Raw genomic sequence first — 21,871 nt, 5'->3', positions numbered from 1 at the left:
CTTGCATGCACCTGCATTTAAATATTTAAATGTAGATTACAGCCAGGAATATTTTTACTTACTTGTATGTTATCCTTAACTGACACATCAGGAGGTGAAGCAGACAATATAAACCGTGATAAAGTTTCTGCAGCACTGCACTTGACAGGGCCCTTGCACACGTTCTGGCAACGAGCCTTCACCATGGTTGTGTAAGGTGGGGCAGGTAGTGTGGACACCTCACATGGAAGAGAGCATTCCGAGGTTTTGTGACTTGCTCCAGATGTGTGTCATGTTAGGAGTGAGATGAAAATTCCGTCCAAGCGTGTTTGCACTAAACCAGTTATGTCCAGTGAAACCATTTCCCCTTGTCTCCCAACCCACATGGGCCACAGTTCAGTGCAATGTTGGTGTCACCCCATGGTGTGCCTCAGAATGCTTGCTTCTGGTGTGCACCCTGCCTTCTGCCCGGGAGCCAGAGATCTGCAGGCCACATTGTGGTTCTGGGACTTCTGAAGCCCTGGGTGTTCACAGTGCTTGAAGATCCTCATGGCCGATGGCTGCGTGTACATGAGGGCATCATTTCCTGGTCTTCTGTTTGGCACAACTAAATGCTGAGAAAACACTGTAGCTTTTATTTCCTCTCTCCCCCAACCCTGGTTCTTCCACATTTCAGAAGGGAAACTTGTCAGTAGATAGAAGATCACGTTTTCTTAGACCAGTTACAGGAAAGAAAACATTGTGAATCCAGTTAAGATAATAGTCTTGACTCTATTAAAATGACAACACTAAAAGGCATCAGAATTTTGGCAGGAACAGGGCAGTTGAAATGAGTTTATAGCAAATGAAACCTAGCCTCTTGGATTATTAGTTTTGGTCTAGCTCATCATGGTGTATGATACAGAAGATCCTCAACTTCTCTGGTCTCCACTTCACACTTGAATGAAATGGGAAATTGTATAAGATAATGTCCTGAGTTCCTTCCAGCTAATATTCTCATTCTGGGAATCCATGTATAATTCAGAGTGACCAAAATCATATTTATTTATTTATTTATTTTATTTTTTATTTTTTTATATATTTTTAATTTTTATTTATTTATGATAGAGAGAGAGAGAGGCAGAGACACAGGCAGAGGGAGAAGCAGGCTCCATGCACCGGGAGCCCGACGTGGGATTCGATCCCGGGTCTCCAGGATCGCGCCCTGGGCCAAAGGCAGGCGCCAAACCGCTGCGCCACCCAGGGATCCCCCAAAATTATTTTTAATAGCCACTTTAACCTGATGAGGTTTTTTAAAAAAAATAGTGTGAAGGATTTAAAAATTTTGATGTTAATTGTTAGCAGTCATAATTCAATTGTGTTTACTGTCAACTCCTGATGTAACACGGAATGAGGATTAGAAAGGACTTGGAATACCCTCTACCTCATCACTGCTCTTTGTTTTTTTTTTTTTTTTTTTCTTTTTTCTTTTCAAAAGGAAAGCTCTTACTAACCTGGTTGCAGGTAAACCATGGTTAAAGTGCATCAGGATTTGAGATATGTTCGCAGTTTTATGTTTCATAAAGGGCTTTACAGTGAGGATGTTGACTTCTTGGCTGGTAAGGAGGTAGGGATAGGCTGCATTTAACCCTCCTGATTCATGCCTTGCATAATGACTGAGACAACAGCCCTGCTAAACCAGGATAGGCCTCGGAGCAATTCATCCATGACCAGAAAATCATGAGTTGAGTGTGAGTTCATTAACAACCAGCTTCTCCCTGTGTAAATCACAAAGCAGGGGAAGCAAGAAAGCATAATGGCTTAAGAACATGGACTTGACCTCAGATAGCCTGATAGAGGATCCTTGCCTACTTATCTCTAGAACTTGAGGGAAGTCATTTAACTTCTCTGTGTCTCAGTTCCTTAATCTGTGAAAACAGGATAGTGTTTACCTAACAGGGTTGTGTAAGGCTAAGTGGGTGCTTGACAGTTAAAGTAATACTTGGCACATAGTAAAAGCTCACTAAGTATTCTCTGTTCTGGCTATCATTGCTGTTAGAATTTTCATTTGTAATTAAAGTTTATACAGCCTAAGGTATCAAATCTCTTGCCTTCATCTGGTTACAGAAGCTGAGAACTGAGGTAAAAGTTTTAAAGCTGATAAAACAAAAACGTAAAACTAAAACCTGATGCTCTTTGTGTTCATGGTTGAGGTAAGTCAGCTGTAGAACTAGGCTTTAAGCTGAACAGCTAAGTGACCACTAACATTAGTCAGGGGTGGTTTGGCTGGAAGAGTCAGAAAACTGCTCTGGCTGGTTTGGGCAAAAAGGAATTTGAGGCAAGGATGCACAGAAGTTCAGGGAATACACATGGATTATATTGCTGTAAAGTCACAGGCTCTCTGAGAGCCACGGACTCTGCTGGGTTGGAGTCTCTCTACACCTGTGTTCTGTTCCTCACCTGCTGAGCATTCAGACCAGCTGCCTCCACATACCCAGTGTGGCTCCCCAAATGGAGACCTTCCCCTCGGAATCTACACAACCTCCCAATTCATGTAGTGACCTCCAAGTCCAGGCCACTGATAGTCCAGGGTCTATTCCTGGGTTAAGTGGGGACTTAAGGCAGGGTCATGTTGACAGTTGGGATCTTTGTGCTGGTTGTGATTGACTGGCCCCTCTAAGGAGGGATTTGTGCAAAGAGGAAATGCCTGGTACCTCCAGTGGGCCCACAGAAATCACCTAGCTTGATGCTCTCTTGGGACCCTACCCTGAAAAAAGCAAAGCCACAAAAGGCTGTGACTGAAGCCAGTCAAGTAACTGACTGGTTGCAGGGCTGGGATAAAATCAGGTTTCTGGTGTCTAGACCACCATGCCTGCTCTAAGCTTCTCAGTCTCCCCAGGCATATGAAGACGTGCCCACCATATTTGGTACAACCAGATGTGCTTTTAAGATGGGCAACTCTGTCACAGAGCTCATCTTGAAGAACAAGTTATGCCTTTGCTTTCAAACTGAAAGGATTAAAAATCCGTCAATATAATCTTCAGGATTCTTCTGATAGAGCCCTAAGGTTTCTAATTTTCATTATCCAGAAGTAAAAGCCCTATTTCTAATCAAGATCTGTTCTATGTTACAGATTGCAACAGAAGCAATAGAAAATATTAGGACAGTTGTGTCCTTAGCCCGGGAAAGAAAATTTGAATCAATGTATGTTGAAAAGTTATACGGAGCTTACAGGTAATGAACTAAACTATTGTTTAAGACCCTAGTGCGTTCCTGAGGTTTAATAATTGTTCCTAAAAGAAAATAAAAATTCCGCTCAAAGAAAAATTCTGTGACTGTAAGGATGACATGTTTTCAATATCTCACTGAAAATAAGTAGCTATTTGATGCGATTAGGCTGTAGGATTGGATTGTTACATCTCTTGTGAAAACAACAGAGAGGGTCTCCAAGACCTGAAGGTGCAGAGGACTGTACCAGTGTATGCTCCTCAGGGCAGACAGTGTAAACAACCTATCTGGGTGATGGAGGAGAAGTACTTCAGGGAATTCTTCGAACTTTGATTTTCTTGGAATTGTGTAGACTGAACTAAGGATGAGACTTACTATTTAGTTAGAGTATTCCATTTGTTCTCTGGATGAGGACCAGATCCAATCTACTCTTGGAACATACACATAGTCTCTTTCACTGGTTCATATTTGAGCACTTTAAGAAACTTCCAGCAGCTCTGTGTGTCACTTGCTTCCAAGCAAGTTTTTATAAATGAATATTTTTTTAACACTAAGAAAATTGAACACAGCTTAGAATATAGCTTTGTAGACTAGAACAGTAGCTTGAATACTTACAAATTTGAAAGGGGAAAATTAAAAATTGCATTTTATTCTAGCTCCTTAATTATACTTCATGAAATTACGTTCTTTTCTCTCCATTTGATGTTTGACATGTAAATATATATGTTCCATTACCTAAAACTTATGGTCAGTTTGAACTTCAAGGGAATTAAGGAAGAGCCAATTTTTAATTTGATAATAATTTAATGATTGAAGAGCATTGCAAATTAATTTTAAGTAGTGTATGACCACGCTCACAGCATGTAAATTAAAATATCCAAATCAGTAGTAGTTTGATATTTGCCAGTCTTTCCAAATGCCTTCCTTCTAACCTGGGAGTAAACAAATAACTGTTCTTTTAGAGGATTTAGAATACAAAGTATAATAAAGTAGCTATACTAATAAAGGGTAGCATGTAATGGTACAAAACAAATTGTATTGGAAATGGTGGGATCTAGCCCAGGGTGGATCTTCTGATGTGTGTCTGTATAAACCTCAGTGACCCTGCTTTTGCGAATCTGAAACATGAATTGTGACATAAGACTGTGACTAGTCACAGAAGACAAGATAATACTCAAGAAATCCCATTCAGACAATTCTTTGACATCCTCCTAACTTTGACATCCTCCATGTTTTTGATTCAACAGACACATTTATATCATAGAAGTTGATTCATATCAACATGTAGTAATATCAACAACTATCAATTGAACCAGTAATATGCAGTACTGTTCTAGACATTTATATTGTTTCTTTAGTTCTAAAAAGAATTCTGTATCCTATTGGTTATCCCCATTATACAAATTAGAAAATTGATACATAGGTTGCATATGTGACAACTTCTCTAACAGAACTAGGGGCAGAATATAAACCCAGTCAACTACACTTAGAAGCTGTGCTGAGAGAGGCCAAAGAGATGATTCTGAATATACTAACTTGCCTTTCAGGAATTCTGTGCGGAAGGCACACATCTATGGAATTACTTTTAGTATTTCACAAGCATTTATGTATTTTTCCTATGCCGGTTGTTTTCGATTTGGTGCCTATCTCATTGTGAATGGACATATGCGCTTTAGAGATGTTATTCTGTAAGTAACTTTAAAAATATAAGATTATTCTATATGGTTTTAGTAGGTCTATGCAAAATTTGGGAGTAGGGCAGAAAAAACTCACTTGTTCTAAAAGAAATTCAGAGAGTTGAATCTGCCACAGAAATCTGATCTTGATAATACTCCAAGCACAGTTGAATCATCCAAGTGGACTAAAATTGACCAAGCTCATAAAAATGATCATAAACCGGAACTGTAGTAATAGAGCTCCAGGATAGCAAACCTTCTGGTTGCACAATGTAGGCAGAAATAAATCATAAGGAGAAAATTGCTGGTTCCCATGGACTCAAACGAGAGAGTTAAATAGCTTGCTGTTTATCTGCAACCAAACGATGGTATTGATATAGGGTTGGGAATGCTTCACTAAAATCCGGCAAAGGCTTGTTCCCCTGCCCAGGCCTGGAATGACCCTGCCAACGTTTTGCCTTGTAGCCTCTCCTTTTTTCTTGGTTTCCAAGGCTAGCCAGTAGTCTTTCTAATTGATGCATTTGTCTTTTCAAAATATGCTAAATACATTCAATTAGGTTGTGCTCTTGTCTTGCCAAAGGGAAGCCATTCTTTTGAAAATCACTTGGCCTATTTCTGCTCTGGTGGGATGATTCTTAAAGTAGTAGTGAACAGCCTTTTTTTTTTTTTGAACAGGGTCAAGACAAAGTATTTTCATCCAAAATTAAAGTAACTATGAAAAAAGTATGTACAATCTTGGTATCATTCAGGATCCCAGCAGGAAACAAATGCCCCTTCGGATGGGGTAACTAAGAGGGTTCCTAAAGGGCTTGTTTGTGTACAGAGGTGTGAGAAGTGTTAAGGGAAGCGGTACCCAAGAAGGCTGTTAACTAACTACCCAGCAGTTCCCAGCGAGGAACCACTCAGATCTTCTGCCTAAAGTGCAAGAGGAGGGAAGGATGTTCAGAACCCAGCATAGGGGGCTTCTGTGGTCCTTGGTGGAGGGAGGCCAATCACACTGTCTAAGAAGAAAGAAGCCAAGGAAACAAATGCCCTCACCTCATGCTCCTCCTGCCCTCCCTTCCCCTGCTGGCGCCTTTCATTGACAAACCCCATCAGAAGCCAGGGGACAAGAAAAGCCTTTTGATGCAGTCCATGAAGGTCAGCCTCCCAGGCAGGGAGTGGGATGGTGTCAGATAGAGGTGAGCAGAGAACAGAAAGTGGTTTTAGAGGGATAAGTGGCAATATCCAGCTCTGGCAGTTAGGTCTAGGAGAGCATCACTGAGGAAATTGGCCCTGCTTTTTTTGTTTTGTTTCTACCATCAAAAAATTAAATTCTGGATAATTGCAAGACATTTTAATCTTTTATGCTAACACTAGATTATAGGCTAGATGAGAAAACTCAGGCAATCACATGTGGGTTGTTCATCAGTATTTTAAAATTTAATTTTTGGTAGCCAACCTTAACAAGTATGTAAAGGGAGAGCCTTACTATACCTACCATTCCTGCTCCTGTGTATTTAGAACACATTTTAATCCCTCAGATTTAGAAGTTTGGAAACGAAAAATTTAAGTTCTCCAGTATTACTAGATAAAAAAAATTTATTTCCCTCCTCTTGTCCTAGGGGAGCTTGGGTATCAGAAGTGAATAGGTTTGCGGAGATGTAGATCCCAGAATCTGAAGCCCTTCCTAAAAAATGTTATAATTTATTTCTGTTCTTCAAAGAGCATATCACTGGACAATAGAACTTTAGCTTAGGACAATTGTTTTCTCCAGGTACTGCCAACAATTACCTTAATAATAAGAGAAAAACTAGTTCTAAGAAAGGCTTATTTTCCCTCATAAAATTTCTTTAACTGCAGTGATTGACACTGTTTGTGTAGGCGCATAGAAGTGAACTCGAAGTGAGGGCCAGCGAATGAATAGGAAACCTCACTCCTTGTCCAATGGTGATGAAATCCCTCCGGCACTGTGTGCTTCAGTTCTCTAGAGTCCAAAAAGGATAGAACTCATGACTAAAATTACTTGAGGTCACAAGTCAAATTCAGTTACAAGCCACTTCCTGAAAGAGAACTGTGGGAAGTTACATTAGCTCTGGCCTGTCCTCTAGATTTCCTTTGTTAGTGGGAAGTTCATGGAAATGTGTTAGTAGTTTCGGCAGGGGGTGGAGGGAAAAAAGAACATTGACACCGGTAAGCACTATGTCTTTGGACTTTGAAACATCAGAGAGCTAATTATAGAAGCTAAGTTTTTAATTCCCCTACTTTTGTCCAGGGTGTTTTCAGCAATCGTGTTTGGTGCAGTGGCTCTCGGACATGCCAGTTCCTTTGCGCCAGACTATGCTAAAGCCAAGCTGTCTGCCGCCCACTTGTTCATGCTGCTTGAAAGACAACCTCTGATTGACAGCTACAGTGAAGAAGGCCTGAGGCCTGTGAGTTCTCTGCTGTCTGGTGAATGCTTGCTTGATGTCTCCTAAAGGTTTGCCATCTGCTAGATTATACCACAGGAAAAATTTGTAATGACGGCACTGACCTTTATTTAGCTTACTCTGTGGTATTTACAGGGCTACTATTTGGCCAACATTTTTTTTTTTTTTTAGTTATTTATTCATGAGAGACCTAGAGAGGTAGAGACATAGGCAGAGGAAGAAGCAGGCTCCCTGTGGGGAGCCTGATGCAGGACTCCATCCTAAGACCCTGGCATCACGACCTGAGCCAAAGGCAGACGCTCAGCCACTGAGCCACCCAGGTGCCCCTTGGCCAACATTCTTAACTTTCTGAAATTTCACAGGGGTTTTTGAGGATTCTGAAGTTGAGCACATCAAAAGTAAAGAAAAGGGTGAGTGGCTGGCTTAGTTAGTGGAGCATGTGACTCTTGATCTTGGGGTCATGAATTCAAGCCCTGCACTGGGCATAGAGCTTACTTCAGTTTTTTGTTTTGTTTTGTTTTTTAATTTAAAACCTTCTTATCAAACAAAAGTCATAATAAACTTTAAAAATTCCAGATATACTAGAACTGAGTAATTTCCATGAGAAATGTTCATTATTTCTGCATGAAGGTAGATGTAACTCTGTAGGTAAATGCAAATTGCATCCTGGCTTTAATCACATTTTGTAGTGCCGGAGTTACAACTGCTGAGAAGACTTACCTTAATCACATTAAGACTAATAAGCCTATACCACCTTCAAAGTGAAATCTAGACCCAAGTAAGTTTTGTGTTTTGTTTTGTTTTAATGACACAGGCTGCTGCCCATATTAATGCATGAGCAGCAGTATAGGTAATCAGGAGTTAGACAGTTTTGGGGGGCTTTACCATGGATTTTGTATGCTGAGGAAATTACTGTGCCCGTGAATGAGATAAGGAGGCAGCCAGAGTTGGAGAAAGGGCTGCCCACTGAGACCTCAGGTAGGCACTGTGCCAGATTCCCCAGCTTTTGAGCCTTTGGCCACTGGCTTGGCTCTAGCTTCAGAACCATCATTTGGGAAAGCTAAATATTTTTCTAAATGAACTGGATATGGAATTTAGGTAACAACTCTTTGTTTTTTTTTTTTTTGTTTGTTTTGTTTTTGTGTTTTTTATAAATTTATTTTTTATTGGTTCAATTTGCCAACATATAGAATAACACCCAGTGCTCATCCCATCAAGTGCCCCCCTCAGTGCCCGTCACGCAGTCACCCCGTCACCCCCACCCCTCACCCACCTCCCCTTCCACTTCCCCTAGTTCGTTTTCCAGAGTTAGGAGTCTCTCATGTCCTGTCTCCCTTTCTGATATTTCCCACTCATTTTTTCTCCTTTCCCCTTTATTACGTTTCACTATTTTTTATATTCCCCAAATGAATGAGACCATATAATGCTTGTCCTTCTCCAATTGACTTACTTCACTCAGCATAATACCCTCCAGTTCCATCCACATTGAAGCAAATGATGGGTATCTGTCATTTCTAATGGCTGAGGAATATTCCATTGTATACATAAACCACATCTTCTTTATCCATTCATCTATCGATGGACACCGAGGCTCCTTCCAGTTTGGCTATTGTGGACATTGCTGCTAGAAACATCGGGGTGCAGGTGTCCTGGCGTTTCATTGCATCTGTATCTTTGGGGTAAATCCCCAGCACTGCAATTGCTGGGTCGTAGGGCAGGTCTATTTTTAACTCTTTGAGGAACCTCCACACAGTTTTCCAGAGTGGCTGCACCAGTTCACATTCCCACCAACAGTGCAGGAGGGTTCCCTTTTCTCCGCATCCTCTCCAACATTTGTGGTTTCCTGCCTTGTTAATTTTCCCCATTCTCACTGGTGTGAGGTGGTATCTCATTGTGGTTTTGATTTGTATTTCCCTGATGGCAAGTGATGCAGAGCATTTTCTCATGTGTGTGTTGGCCATGTCTATGTCTTCCTCTGTGAGATTTCTCTCCATCTTTTGCCCATTTCATGATTGGATTGTTTGTCTCGTTGCTGTCGAGTTAGATTAAGTTCTTTATAGATCTTGGAAACTAGCCCTTTATCTGATATGTCATTTGCAAATATCTTCTCCCATTCTGTAGGTTGTCTTTTGGTTTTGTTGACTGTATCCTTTGCTGTGCAAAAGCTTCTTATCTTGATGAAGTCCCAATAGTTCATTTTGCTTTTGTTTCTTTTGCCTTAGTGGATGTATCTTGCAAGAAGTTACTGTGGCCGAGTTCAAAAAGGGTGTTGCCTGTGTTCTCCTCTAGGATTTTGATGGACTCTTGTCTCACATTTAGATCTTTCATCCGTTTTGAGTTTATCTTTGTGTATGGTGCAAGAGAGTGGTCTAGTTTCATTCTTTTGCATGTGGATGTCCAATTTTCCCAGCACCATTTTTGAAGAGACTGTCTTTTTTCCAGTGGATCGTCTTTCCTCCTTTGTCGAATATTAGTTGACCATGCGGTTGAGGGTCCACTTCTGGATTCTCTATTCTGTTCCACTGATCTATGTGTCTGTTTTTGGGCCAGTACCACACTGTCTTGATGACCACAGCTTTGTAGTACAACCTGAAATCTGGCATTGTGATGCCCCAAGCTATGGTTTTCTTTTTTAATATTCCCCTGGCTATTCGGGGTCTTTTCTGATTCCACACAAATCTTAAAATAATTTGTTCCAACTCTCTGAAGAAAGTCCATGGTATTTTGATAGGGATTGTGTTAAACATGTAAATTGCCCTGGGTAACATGGAGATTTTCACAATATTAATTCTTCAAATCCATGAGCATGGAATATTTTTCCATCTCTTTGTGTCTTCCTCAATTTCTTTCAGAAGTGTTCTATAGTTTTTAGGGTATAGATCCTTTACCTCTTTGGTTAGGTTTATTCCTAGGTATCTTATGCTTTTGGGTGCAATTGTAAATGGGATTGACTCCTTAATTTCTCTTTCTTCAGTCTCATTGTTAGTGTATAGAAATGCCACTGACTTATGGGCATTGATTTTGTATCCTGCCACACTGCTGAATTGCTGTATGAGTTCTAGCAATCTTGGGGTGGAGTTGTTTGGTTTTTCTATGTACAGTATCATGTCATCTGCGAGGAGGGAGAGTTTGACTTCTTTGCCAATTTGAATGCCTTTTATTTCTTTTTGTTGTCTGATTGCTGAGGCTAGGACTTCTAGTACTATTTTGAATAGCAGTGGAGAGAGTGTGTTGTTCCTGTCTTAGGAGAAAGGCTCTCAGTGCTTCCCCATTGAGAATGATATTTGCTGTGGGCTTTTCGTAGATGGCTTTTAAGATGTTGAGGAATGTTCCCTCTATCCCTACACTCTGAAGAGTTTTGATCAGGAATGGATGCTGTATTTTGTCAAATGCTTTCTCTGCATCTAATGAGAGGATCATATGGTTCTTGGTTTTTCTCTTGCTGATATGATGAATCACATTGTTTGTTCTACGAGTGTTGAACCAGCCTTGCATCCCGGGGATAAATCCTACTTGGTCATGGTGAATAATTTTCTTAATGTATTGTTGTATCCTATTGGCTAGTATCTTGTTGAGAATTTTTGCATCCATGTTCATCAGGGATATTGGTCTGTAATTCTCCTTTTTGGTGGGGTCTTTGTCTGGTTTTGGAATTAAGGTGATGCTGGCCTCATAGAATGAATTTGGAAGTACTCCATCTCTTTCTATCTTTCCGAACAGCTTTAGTAGAATAGGTATGGTTTCTTCTTTAAACGTTTGATAGAATTCCCCTGGGAAGCCATCTGGCCCTGGACTCTTGTGTCTTGGGAGGTTTTTGATGACTGCTTCAATTTCCTCCCTGGTTATTGGCCTGTTCAGGTTTTCTATTTCTTCCAGTTCCAGTTTTGGTAGTTTGTGGTTTTCCAGAAATGCATCCATTTCTTCTAGATTGCCTAATTTATTGGCATATAGCTGCTCATAATATGTTTTTAAAATCATTTGTATTTCCTTGGTGTTGGTAGTGATCTCTCCTTTCCAGTAACAACTCTTTGTGATATGACTCTGTCTAATCTAACTTTTACCCCCATCTCCTATCTTCATTTTATATAACAAAGCTTGCTTTCAGTATTAACTGGTGCCAACACTTAGACTGAATAGGAATTTTCTGTTCCTCTCTTACCATCTTTGGTAAAACTTCTGTGAAATACTTCTTATTCCAATAATTATCAGACCAATTATAATAGCAACATTAACTTTTTTTTTTTTAGGATAAATTTGAAGGAAATGTGACATTTAATGAAGTCATGTTCAACTATCCCACGCGGCCAAAAGTGCCCGTGCTCCAGGGGCTGAGTCTTAAGGTGAAGAAGGGCCAGACACTGGCCCTGGTCGGCAGCAGTGGCTGTGGGAAGAGCACAGTGGTCCAGCTCCTAGAGCGCTTCTATGACCCAATCGCTGGAACAGTGGTAAGCACACTTGCTTAAGTTAGTACCTTATTTAAGGCTTTATTTAAAGTGGCTACTAAACCAGTATTTTTTAAAGATTTTATTTATTTATTTGACAGAAAGAGAGAGAGAGAGAGTGAGCAAGCAAGCAGAAGCAGGGAAAGTGGGAATGAGAGGGGGAGAAGCAGGCTCCCTGCTCAGCAGGTACACAATCCCAGGGTCCTGGGATCATGACCTGAGCCGAAGGCAGATGCTTAAGTGACTGAGCCACCCAGATGTGCCCCATAAACTATTATTCTTATACTAGAAAAACATTGGAAAAATTAAGGCCTATAATCCTGTTTGATGCAATGACCACATTCTAAAAAACCCAAACTGGTACCCATACTCAGGCAAATACATGGGGACAGTAGTTCAGAACATCTAGAGTATAGTTCAGAAAATACTGAATATGAAGCTAACCTCCACCCTGCCGTGGGCCTTTAGAGCCAACCTGATCCTCCTAAGTAAATATTCACTTCCCGGTTTGTAAAGGCAAGCTACGAATTCTGGCCAGAATTTTAGGCAGACACCTGGGACAGGCTAATACCTTCTTAATCCCTCCCTGCTCCTTCTGCCTAGCCTCAACTCTTGAACCCTGAACTCAAGGCTCTTTGACTTTACCCTCGTCTCTGGCCCTTTTATACTTAGCTTTCATCAGTGATTTTCAGATATCTAGCTCCTGGCTTTCTTCCATGAGTGAACACTTGCTCTTACTGATAATGCCTGCATCTCCCATTGCCTTGCCCTAGGCACCCACTGACCAAGCCCTAGGAGTCCATCCTCATTGAGATGGTCACCAGAATGTTAACCCTTGTGTAATTAACTCTTTTTGGGAAATCTTATCCTTCCGCTATTGAAACTACTCTATAGGTATTATTATAGACAAACCAGCTTGTCAGCACTCTGTGCTAATACTATGGTAGAATTTCTTTCTTTGAGAGAGAGTAATTGAACTTGTTTCTATTCCTTCACCCAGAAGGAAGCTGAATTCTCAGTTGATATATCACAAGACTCCTCTAGAAGAAACATGCCTCCTGCTTAAACAACAAAAATAATCAAAACCACCATCAGTAAAACTATGCTTTCAAAGATACTGTCCTTTGAGCTTGTTCACTTTCCATTGAACTCTTTTCCTCAGTGCTGTCAAAGAGAAATGGGAGAAGTTTAAAGCTAATACTTCTTGGGGAAGGGGGTGGTGGAGGGGATAGTGATAGAGGAAGGACAATAAGTAACCAACTTTGAGAATCTGGGGTCATGCTAACAATCAGCATTTATATTCTGGTCTGCCAAGAGGAGGGGAATAAAGTCAAGTTGAAAGGTTGGAGTCATTCTGGGCACTGTAGATATGAGTAGGATACCTAATTGCAAACGTTTTAGAGGCAGGAGAAGGAGGGTAGATAAAGACAAAGAGGAATGTGGAAAGACAGGGCCAAATGTGCTACTGTTTTGCCAGTGAGATAAAGGATGGTCTAATCACCATAAAAATCATTTTGTTGGCCTCCAACACTGTAATAATTGCTTAGAGGTTGTGAAGCTTGGTATTTCCCAAACAATGATACCCACATGTCGCAATGTTCCAAATGGTTAATCTGTTCATTTAGGATTTAGTTGTTTTTTTTTTTTTAAGACCTTCTTACAGTTTGTGGACTTTGGTTTTCAGCTCTTAGATGGTCAAGAAGCAAAGAAACTTAACATCCAGTGGCTCAGAGCCCACCTTGGAATTGTGTCCCAGGAGCCTGTCCTGTTTGACTGCAGCATTGCTGAGAATATTGCCTACGGAGACAATAGTCGGGCTGTATCACAGGATGAAATTGTGAATGCAGCCAAAGCAGCCAACATACATCCTTTCATCGAGACCTTACCCCATGTGAGTTAACTGTAATTTATTAGGAAGAAATAACAATCAACTACAAACTAATTTCATCCTCAAAAACAATTTCCAAAGTTATATACCAACAAAATCTTATAAGAAGACTTGTCTATGTAGTGGCACCAGGACCTTGAAGAAAACACTGAACTGCATGAAACCAAGTTTTCCCTATTGCCAAATGAGAATATCAGGCATCATGTTTAGAGCTTACAAATGTAGTGAGAGGCCAATGAGGTGGTATTAATTGTAAGCACCATTTATCTCTGGTTGCAAACTGGTGGTTGTGGGCAGCATTCAGATCTCAGTCACATTTGATTTATCCATTATGGTACTTGTGTTTTTAACTATTTTATTTTGAGATAGTTAAACTTTCACATGCAGCTGTAAAGAACAGAGATTGTATGTCCCCTTCACCTAGTTTCCTGGTGCCATCTTGCCAAATGGTAGTACAATACCACCACCAGGATACTGACCTTGATCAGATTACTGAACTTGATCTGATTACTGATCTTATTCACATCTCCAGTTTTACTTGTAGTCATTTGCATATATAGTTCTTTGCAGTGTTATTGCATGTGTAGACTCGTACCCATCACCAGTCAGGATACGGAATGTTTCCCTTACCACTCAGATCCCTCATCTTGCCCTGCTACAATACACCCCTCTCCCTTTGTCCTCATTCCACCCAACCTCTGGCAACTACTAAGTGTTCTCCATTTCAGTAACTTTCTACTTGAAGATGTTATTATTAAGCACACATACAGCATATGACCTTTTGAGGTTAGCTTTTTCCACTTACCATAATTCCCTGAAGTTTTTTTTTCTTAAAAGATCTTATTTACTTCTTCATGAGAGACAGAGAGAGAGAGAGAGAAGCAGAGACATAGGCAGAGGGAGAAGCAGGCTCCCTGTGGGGAGCCTGATATGAGACTTGATCCCAGGATCCCGGGATCACAACCTGAGCCAAAGCAGACCTCCAACTACTGAGCCACCCAGGCATCCCTGAAATTCTTGTTTCTATAGTTGGCTCTTTTTTACTTCTTTAGTGGTATTATTTTTAGTAGGATGACTAAGATTGGATGATATGGATGTACCATTATTTGGGTAACCACTCACCTTTTGAAGTGTATCTAGGCTATTTCTAGTTTTTTGGCTGTTAAAAGTAAAGCTGCTGTAAACATTTGTGTACAGGTTTTATTTTTTTAATATTTTATTTGAGAGTGAGAGAGCACATGTGATATAGAGCATGAACAAGGGAGAGGGATAGAGGGAGGAAAGTAGACTCCCCACTGAGCAGGGAGCCTAATGCCGGGCTTGATCCCAGGGCTCTGGGATCATGAGCTGAGCTAAAGGCAGATGCTTAATGGACTGAGCCACCAGGTGCCCTGTGTATAGGTTTTAGTGTGAACCTGAGTTCTTATTTCTCTGGGATAAATACCCACAAGTGCAATTGCTCTGGGCCTTGTGGTAATTGAAGAATGGCTGTGCCATCTTACATTCCCACCAGTAGGTATGAATGACACTTTCTCTGCCTTTTTCCCAGCATTTGCTATTGTCATTCAGACAGACGTGCAGTAAAGTTCATTGTTGTGGATTTCTTAATGGCAAATGATGTTGGTATTTTTAGAGAGCTCAAGCTTGTATGAGCAGGGGCAGGGCAGGGTAGAGGGAGCGGGAGAGAGAATCTGAAGCAGTATCCATGTTCTGCTTGTTTTTTGTCCATTTTCTGATTTTTCTCTATAATGTTGAGTTTTGATATATATATATAGATATAGATATAGATATAGATAGATAGATAGATAGATAGATAGATAGATAGATAGATTGGTCCTTTGTTAGATATATAGTTTGCAAATACTTTGTCTCAGTTGATAGCTTGTTTTTTTATCCTTTAACCGGGTCATATGCAGAGCCAAACTTTTTAATTTTGATAAGGTTCAATATAACAGAATTTATTAACTGCAGTTACAACATAGAGTCTAAAGAGTGCAGTAACCTCCTTATCATGGTAATTAATTGTTCTCTTCTGAAGATCTACTGTGTTGTCTAATTGAACAATAATTCAAGTAGAGCGTCCCAGAAAAAAACCACTTGGACTCCCGCTTTGGAGTCTAGCTGGTGGCTCCGAGCCCTGCCAGGGGCCCCGACTCGGCCTGCCTCGGCGTCCCCTGAGAGGCCTGAATTCTCGCAGCTTCATTACCACTGGGCTGGAAACATCCTTGGGTTGAGTGTTTTGTTTGGGAGTTATTTCACGAGGGCCTTTTGAACAGTAGTGTCCCAATGAAGTACTAGATATTATTTATGTAAGAATGAGCTTTTTTTTTTTTAAACAATATCCTTTCAAAATTTCTAACTACTTTGTAACTGCATGACTTAACCTGGTGATAAAAGCAGTTATTAAAAGTCTACCTCCCCCCCCCCACAAAAAAAATCTCTTTTGAGAGATTTTGATTTTATTGTTTCTATGGTTCTTCAGCTGGGCACTTGTACATAAAAACATTCAGGTTTCCCTCTTAAAACACTACTTTTAATTTTCACAAAAATGTTGCACAGAATTCGTCTTGCATAGGTAACTTCGGCCTACAACTTGAATACTTATAATCCAAAATATTAACATTCTTCATATAGGGAGAAACAAGCACTACTCGTGGTTTAAAATAACAGAAATCTGTCATAACTCAGTATCATAATTGTAAGAATTTGAATATATTCTAAATCAAATCATATCCCATGGAATTTTACCACACGCAATAAAGCCTGACATATCCTTTTATAGATTGTACTTTTGGTATCAAATATAAGAACTCATTGCCTAGCCCTAGCTCCTAAAGAATTTCTCCATTTCTTTTTCCTTAAAGTTTTATGATTTTACATTTTAGTCCCTGATCCATTCTAAGTTCATTTTTTTGTGCAAGGTTTTTATTTCTTGTTTTATTTTATTCCTTTGGTGGGGGCATATACTCTCCAATTTCCATGGTCCCTAACTCTCCCTTGTTAGCTTCTTATAGCTGCTATGTCTGTAGCCAAAGTGCAGTGAAGTTAATATGGATTTGAAAAATAAGGAAAAGTTCAGTGAAATTTTTTCTTTAGTAGTTGGTAAAGGTTAGTAGTCCAGCAAAGATTATTTGAAACTGCTAAAAGTGATGGCAGGGATCATTGATCTTGTGGTATTCATTTAGCATCTAAGGTTCCACTGAATCAGGAAATGAATCTTAACTTGTACTGCTGTATTCTGCTGTAATTAGCAGTCACACATTCAACCCCCCTTCATGTTGGGTAGCCTTACCCTTAACAGGGAGTCATTGACCTCAGTCAAGGATAGGATTTGATTAATAGGAAAACTTAAAGGCTTCTGCTCTTTACTTATATTAGACTTTAGCAGGCTGATTCACATTACTGCATAAGTCCTATGGTAGTTTTTTGGGCTTCTATTCATTCTATACTTTTTTGGCCTAGAATGTTCTTTCTTGTGATCCTGTTTCTCAAATTCTGTACAAAGGTATCTTTTCTTTTTTTTTAATAATAAATTTATTTTTTATTGCTGTTCAATTTGTCAACACACAGAATAACACCCAGTGCTCATCCCGTCAAGTGCCCCCCTCAGTGCCCGCCACCCATTAACCCCCACCCCCTTCCCTCCTCCCCTTCCACCACACCTAGTTCGTTTCCCAGAGTTAGGAGTCTTCATGTTCTGTCTCCCTTTCTGATATTTCCTACCCATTTCGTCTCCCTTCCCTTCTATTCCCTTTCACTATTATTTATATTCCCCAAATAAATGAGAACATAAAATGTCCTTCTCCGATTATTTATTTATTTCACTCAGCATAATACCCTCCAGTTCCATCCACATTGAAGCAAATGGTGGGTATTTGTCGTTTCTAATGGCTGAGCAATATTCCATTGTATACATAAACCACATCTTCTTTACCCATTCATCTTTCGATGGACACCGAGGCTCCTTCCACAGTTTGGCTGTTGTGGACATTGCTGCTATAAACATCGGGGTGCAGGTGTCCCGGCGTTTCATTGCATCTGTATCTTTGGGGTAAATCCCCAGCAGTGCAATTGCTGGGTCGTAGGACAGATCTATTTTTAACTCTTTGAGGAACCTCCACACAGTTTTCCAGAGTGGCTGCACCAGTTCACATTCCCACCAACAGTGTAAGAGGGTTCCCTTTTCTCCGCATCCTCTCCAACATTTGTGGTTTCCTGCTTTGTTAATCTTCCCCATTCTCACTGGTGTGAGGTGGTATCTCATTGTGGTTTTGATTTGTATTTCCCTGATGGCAAGTGATGCAGAGCATTTTCTCATGTGCGTGTTGGCCATGTCTATGTCTTCCTCTGTGAGATTTCTGTTCATGTCTTTTGCCCATTTCATGATTGGATTGTTTGTTTCTTTGCTGTTGAGTTTAATAAGTTCTTTATAGATCTTGGAAACTAGCAAAGGTATCTTTTCTTTCGTGCATTTCTCCTTTGTTTCTACCTTATCTCCATAATTTCTCTTTGCTTCTTCTGATCTTTCATAGCATGTTGAATATACTACTAATTTGGTACCTACTGGACCTTACGTTGAATGTTGTACATCCAGTTTTCCTCCTTGAATTATAAATTTCTTCAGGGCAGGAATTTTTGTATTTCTCCATTTTTGTATTTCTTACAGTTTTTGGTGTAACAGCTATTCAGTACTTATGAAGGAATGAGTTTAATGAAAGAGAATAAACTAGGTTCCATGTAGGTCCTATGATTATCTCAATTAAATTATTTCTACCTAATCTTTTTAGGATGCCAAAGATCAATTGGCATCATGAGAATGATAGGAATTCCAGAATTCAGTGCTCAAATTTCTGTTGCAGAATACCACTAAGAACTAAGTTTGATTCTGAAAATGATTATTGTATTACCTGGAAAAAATATTAAATAGATCACTATGTAGCTGTTATAGTAACTTTTGTTTCTAAATGCTTTTTCCTATATAAGTAGAACTGTCAAATATTAATAAATACACATTTATTCAGTATACCATTAGTCCTATACCAAGTCATCAGGACTTGTTTAACCTACCTAATGGCTAACTTGCAGAAATATGAAACAAGAGTGGGAGATAAGGGAACTCAGCTCTCAGGAGGTCAAAAACAGAGGATTGCTATCGCTCGAGCCCTCATCAGACAACCTCAAATCCTATTGTTGGATGAAGCTACATCAGCTCTGGATACTGAAAGTGAAAAGGTGGGGTCTTTCCACTCTTGTTCCATTTAATTTGTGCAACAGAAGTTTTTTGGTAGTGTCAACCATGAAAAAAATTGAAATTTGCTGTTTATTTTGGAGTTAAACTTTTCCTATTCTAGTATTTTCCAAATTTTGTAAAATGATATTACTAATTTCATAAACTAATAAAAGCATTCAGAAGAAAGCTGCATACCTCCATATTTTTAGCACATTAACTAATAATGAAAACTAGAAAATAAAATAACAAAAGGGAACTAGTAAGATGGATTGTGGACAGAAAATTTAGATACTTGTGATTTAGTGTGAGAATTCATTTTTATAATAGGAGCTAACTGTAGACTATAATGCTATTTATGTAAACACATGCAAAATAAAAGGTAACATTTTTTTCTGTGATGATTTATCTTTAGATTGTCCAAGAAGCCCTGGACAAAGCACGAGAAGGCCGGACCTGTATCGTGATCGCCCACCGCCTGTCCACCATCCAGAATGCAGACATAATAGTGGTGTTTCAGAATGGCAAAGTCAAGGAGTATGGCACACATCAACAGCTGCTGGCTCAGAAAGGCATCTATTTTTCCATGGTCAGTGTCCAGACTGGGACACAGAACTTAGGAACTCTTGCTATATCTTAAAAATAAATACAAAATAAAACTTTTTTTCTGACTTAAACTAGAAAGCATCTTTTACAAATCATCAAAAACTACAGGTTTATCTTATTCTATATCAATGTAGAATATCCCATTTGGTGTTGATATGATAGCATCTGAAATTTAAGAGTAAAAAGTGATACCTGTCTTGAGGTATAAAAACAGCAGCCTACCTCTTGAATTGGAAATGTAAAGAGAAAGGAAAGTTGAGATATATTAAAGCTGTAGAACTAACAAATCAGAGACAGGTAAACTTCTTCTGGTCCTGAAATAGTTGGGTAGATGACAGATTGGTGGGGAGTAATTTTCACAAGAACAAAGGAAAACTATATTGTTTCATTGCCTACTCTTTCCCTTGCTGACTTTTCAAAATATTTTTTGGGGAATGGAGGTTTTTTGTTTTGTTTTGTTTGTTTTCATTTGTTTTTATTCAAGTTCGATTTGCCAACATATAGTATAATGCCCAGTGCTCATCTCGTCAAGTGCCCTCCTCAGTGCCTGTCACCCAGTTACCCCAATCCCCCACCCACCTCCCCTTCCACAACCCTTTGTTTGTTTCCCAGTTAGGAGTCTCTCATGGTTTGTCTCCCTCTCTAATTTTTCTCACTCAGCTCCCGTCCTTTCTCTTATAATCCCTTTCACTATTTCTTTTATTCCCTATATGAGTGAAACCATATGATGATTGTCCTTCTCCGACTGACTTATTTCACTCAGCATAATACCCTCCAGTTCCATCCACATTGAAGCAAATGGTGGGTATTTGTCCTTTCTGATGGCTGAGTAATATTCCATTGTATACATAGACCACATCTTCTTTATCCATTCAGCTGTCAAAGGACATCAAGGCTTCTTCCACAGTTTGGCTGTTGTGGATATTGCTGCTATGAACATTGGGGTGTAAGTGTTTCGGTCTTTCACTGCATCTGTATCTTTGGGGTAAATACCCAGTAGAGCAATTGCTGTGTCCTGGGGTAGCTCTATTTTTAACTCTTTGAGGAACCTCCACACAGTTTTCCAGAGTGGCTGCACCAGTTCACATTCCCATCAACAGTGCAAGAGGGTTCCCCTTTCTCACATTCTCTCCAACATTTGTTGTTTCCTGTCTTAATTTTCACCATTCTCACTGATATGAGGTGGTATCTCATTGTGTGTGTGTGTGTGTTTTTAAAGATTTTACTTATTTATTCATGAGAGACACTGAGAAAGGCAGAGACACAGGCAGAAGGAGAAGCAGGCTCCATGCAGGGAGCCCATTGTGGGACTCGATCCTGGGAGATGGGACCACACCTGGAGCCACCCAGGTGCCCCCTCATTGTAGTTTTGATTTGTATTTCCCTGATGGCAAGTGATGTGGAGTATTTTCTCATGTGCTTGTTGGTCATGTCTATGTCTTCTTTGGAGAAATTTCTGTTCATCTGCCCACTTCATGATTTGATTTTTTATTTCTTGGGTGTTGAGTTTGATAAGATTTTTTATAGATCTTGGATACTAGCGCTTTATCTGAGATGTCATTTGCAAATATCTTCTCCCATTCTGTGGTTGTCTTTTAGTTTTGTTGACTGTTTCTTTTGCTGTGCAGAAGCTTTTTATCCTGATTAAGTCCCAGCAGTTCATTTTTGCTTTTGTTTCCTTTGCCTTCATAGATGTATCTTGCAAGAAGTTGCTGTGGCCAAGTTCAAAAAAGGTTATTGCCTGTGTTCTCCTCTAGGATTTTGATGGATTCTTGTCTCACATTTAGATCTTTCATCCATTTTGAGTTTATCTTTGTGTATGGTGCAAGAGAGTGGTCCAGTTTCATTCTTCTGCACGTGACTGTCCAATTTTTCAAGCACCATTTATTAAAGAGACTGTCCTTTTTTCCAGTGGATAGTCTTTCCTGCTTTGTCGAATATTAGTTGACCATAGAGTTGAGGGCCCATTTCTGGGTTCTCTATTCTGTTCCATTGATCTATGTGTCTGTTTTTGGGTCAGTACCACACTGTCTTGATGATCACAGCTTTATAATACAGCCTGAAATCTGGCATTGTGATGCTCCCTGGCATTGGTTTTCTTTTTCAATACTGCCCTGGCTATTCAGCGTCTTTTCTGATTCCATACAAATATTATTTGTTCCAACTCTGTGAAGAAAGATCATGGTATTTTGATAGGGATTGCATTAAATGCGTAAATGGCCCTGGGTAGCATAGACATGTTCATAATATTCTTCCAATCCATGAGCATGGAATATTTTTCCATATCTTTGTGTCTTCCTCATTTTCTTTCAGAAGTGGTCTGTAGTTTTTAGGGTATAAAAACCCTAAACCTCTTTAGTTAGGTTTATTCCTAGGTATCTTATGCTTTTGGTTGTAATTATAAATGGGTCTGACTCCTTAATTTCCCTTTCTTCAGT

The 21,871-nt window shown here is 39.7% G+C and overlaps 1 protein-coding gene across 6 annotated transcripts in view; it reads left to right on the top strand.

The window, feature by feature from the left end:
- Nucleotides 1-19,548, top strand: part of ABCB4 (ATP binding cassette subfamily B member 4) — a 72,866-nt gene extending 53,318 nt beyond the window's left edge. For 2 of the 6 annotated variants that reach the window (XM_055307607.1, XM_055307611.1), the window contains 7 exons: nt 3,092-3,192; nt 4,734-4,874; nt 7,117-7,273; nt 11,518-11,715; nt 13,397-13,603; nt 18,686-18,832; nt 19,243-19,537. In XM_055307607.1, coding sequence (XP_055163582.1) covers nt 3,092-3,192; nt 4,734-4,874; nt 7,117-7,273; nt 11,518-11,715; nt 13,397-13,603; nt 18,686-18,832; nt 19,243-19,467 — 1,176 coding nt within the window. In that variant the 3' untranslated portion in view covers nt 19,468-19,537. Of the gene's footprint in view, nt 1-3,091; nt 3,193-4,733; nt 4,875-5,537; nt 5,992-7,116; nt 7,274-11,517; nt 11,716-13,396; nt 13,604-18,685; nt 18,833-19,242 lie in introns of those variants that run through there. The other 4 variants (XM_055307606.1, XM_055307609.1, XM_055307610.1 and 1 more) reach the window with 4 other exon arrangements.
- The last annotated feature ends 2,323 nt before the right edge of the window (nt 19,549-21,871 follow it).

The sequence above is a fragment of the Nyctereutes procyonoides genome, unplaced genomic scaffold (genome assembly GCF_905146905.1).
Source record: "Nyctereutes procyonoides isolate TBG_1078 unplaced genomic scaffold, NYPRO_anot_genome, whole genome shotgun sequence".
Lineage (NCBI taxonomy): Eukaryota > Metazoa > Chordata > Mammalia > Carnivora > Canidae > Nyctereutes > Nyctereutes procyonoides.
This window is presented reverse-complemented; position numbering and strand designations above follow the sequence as displayed.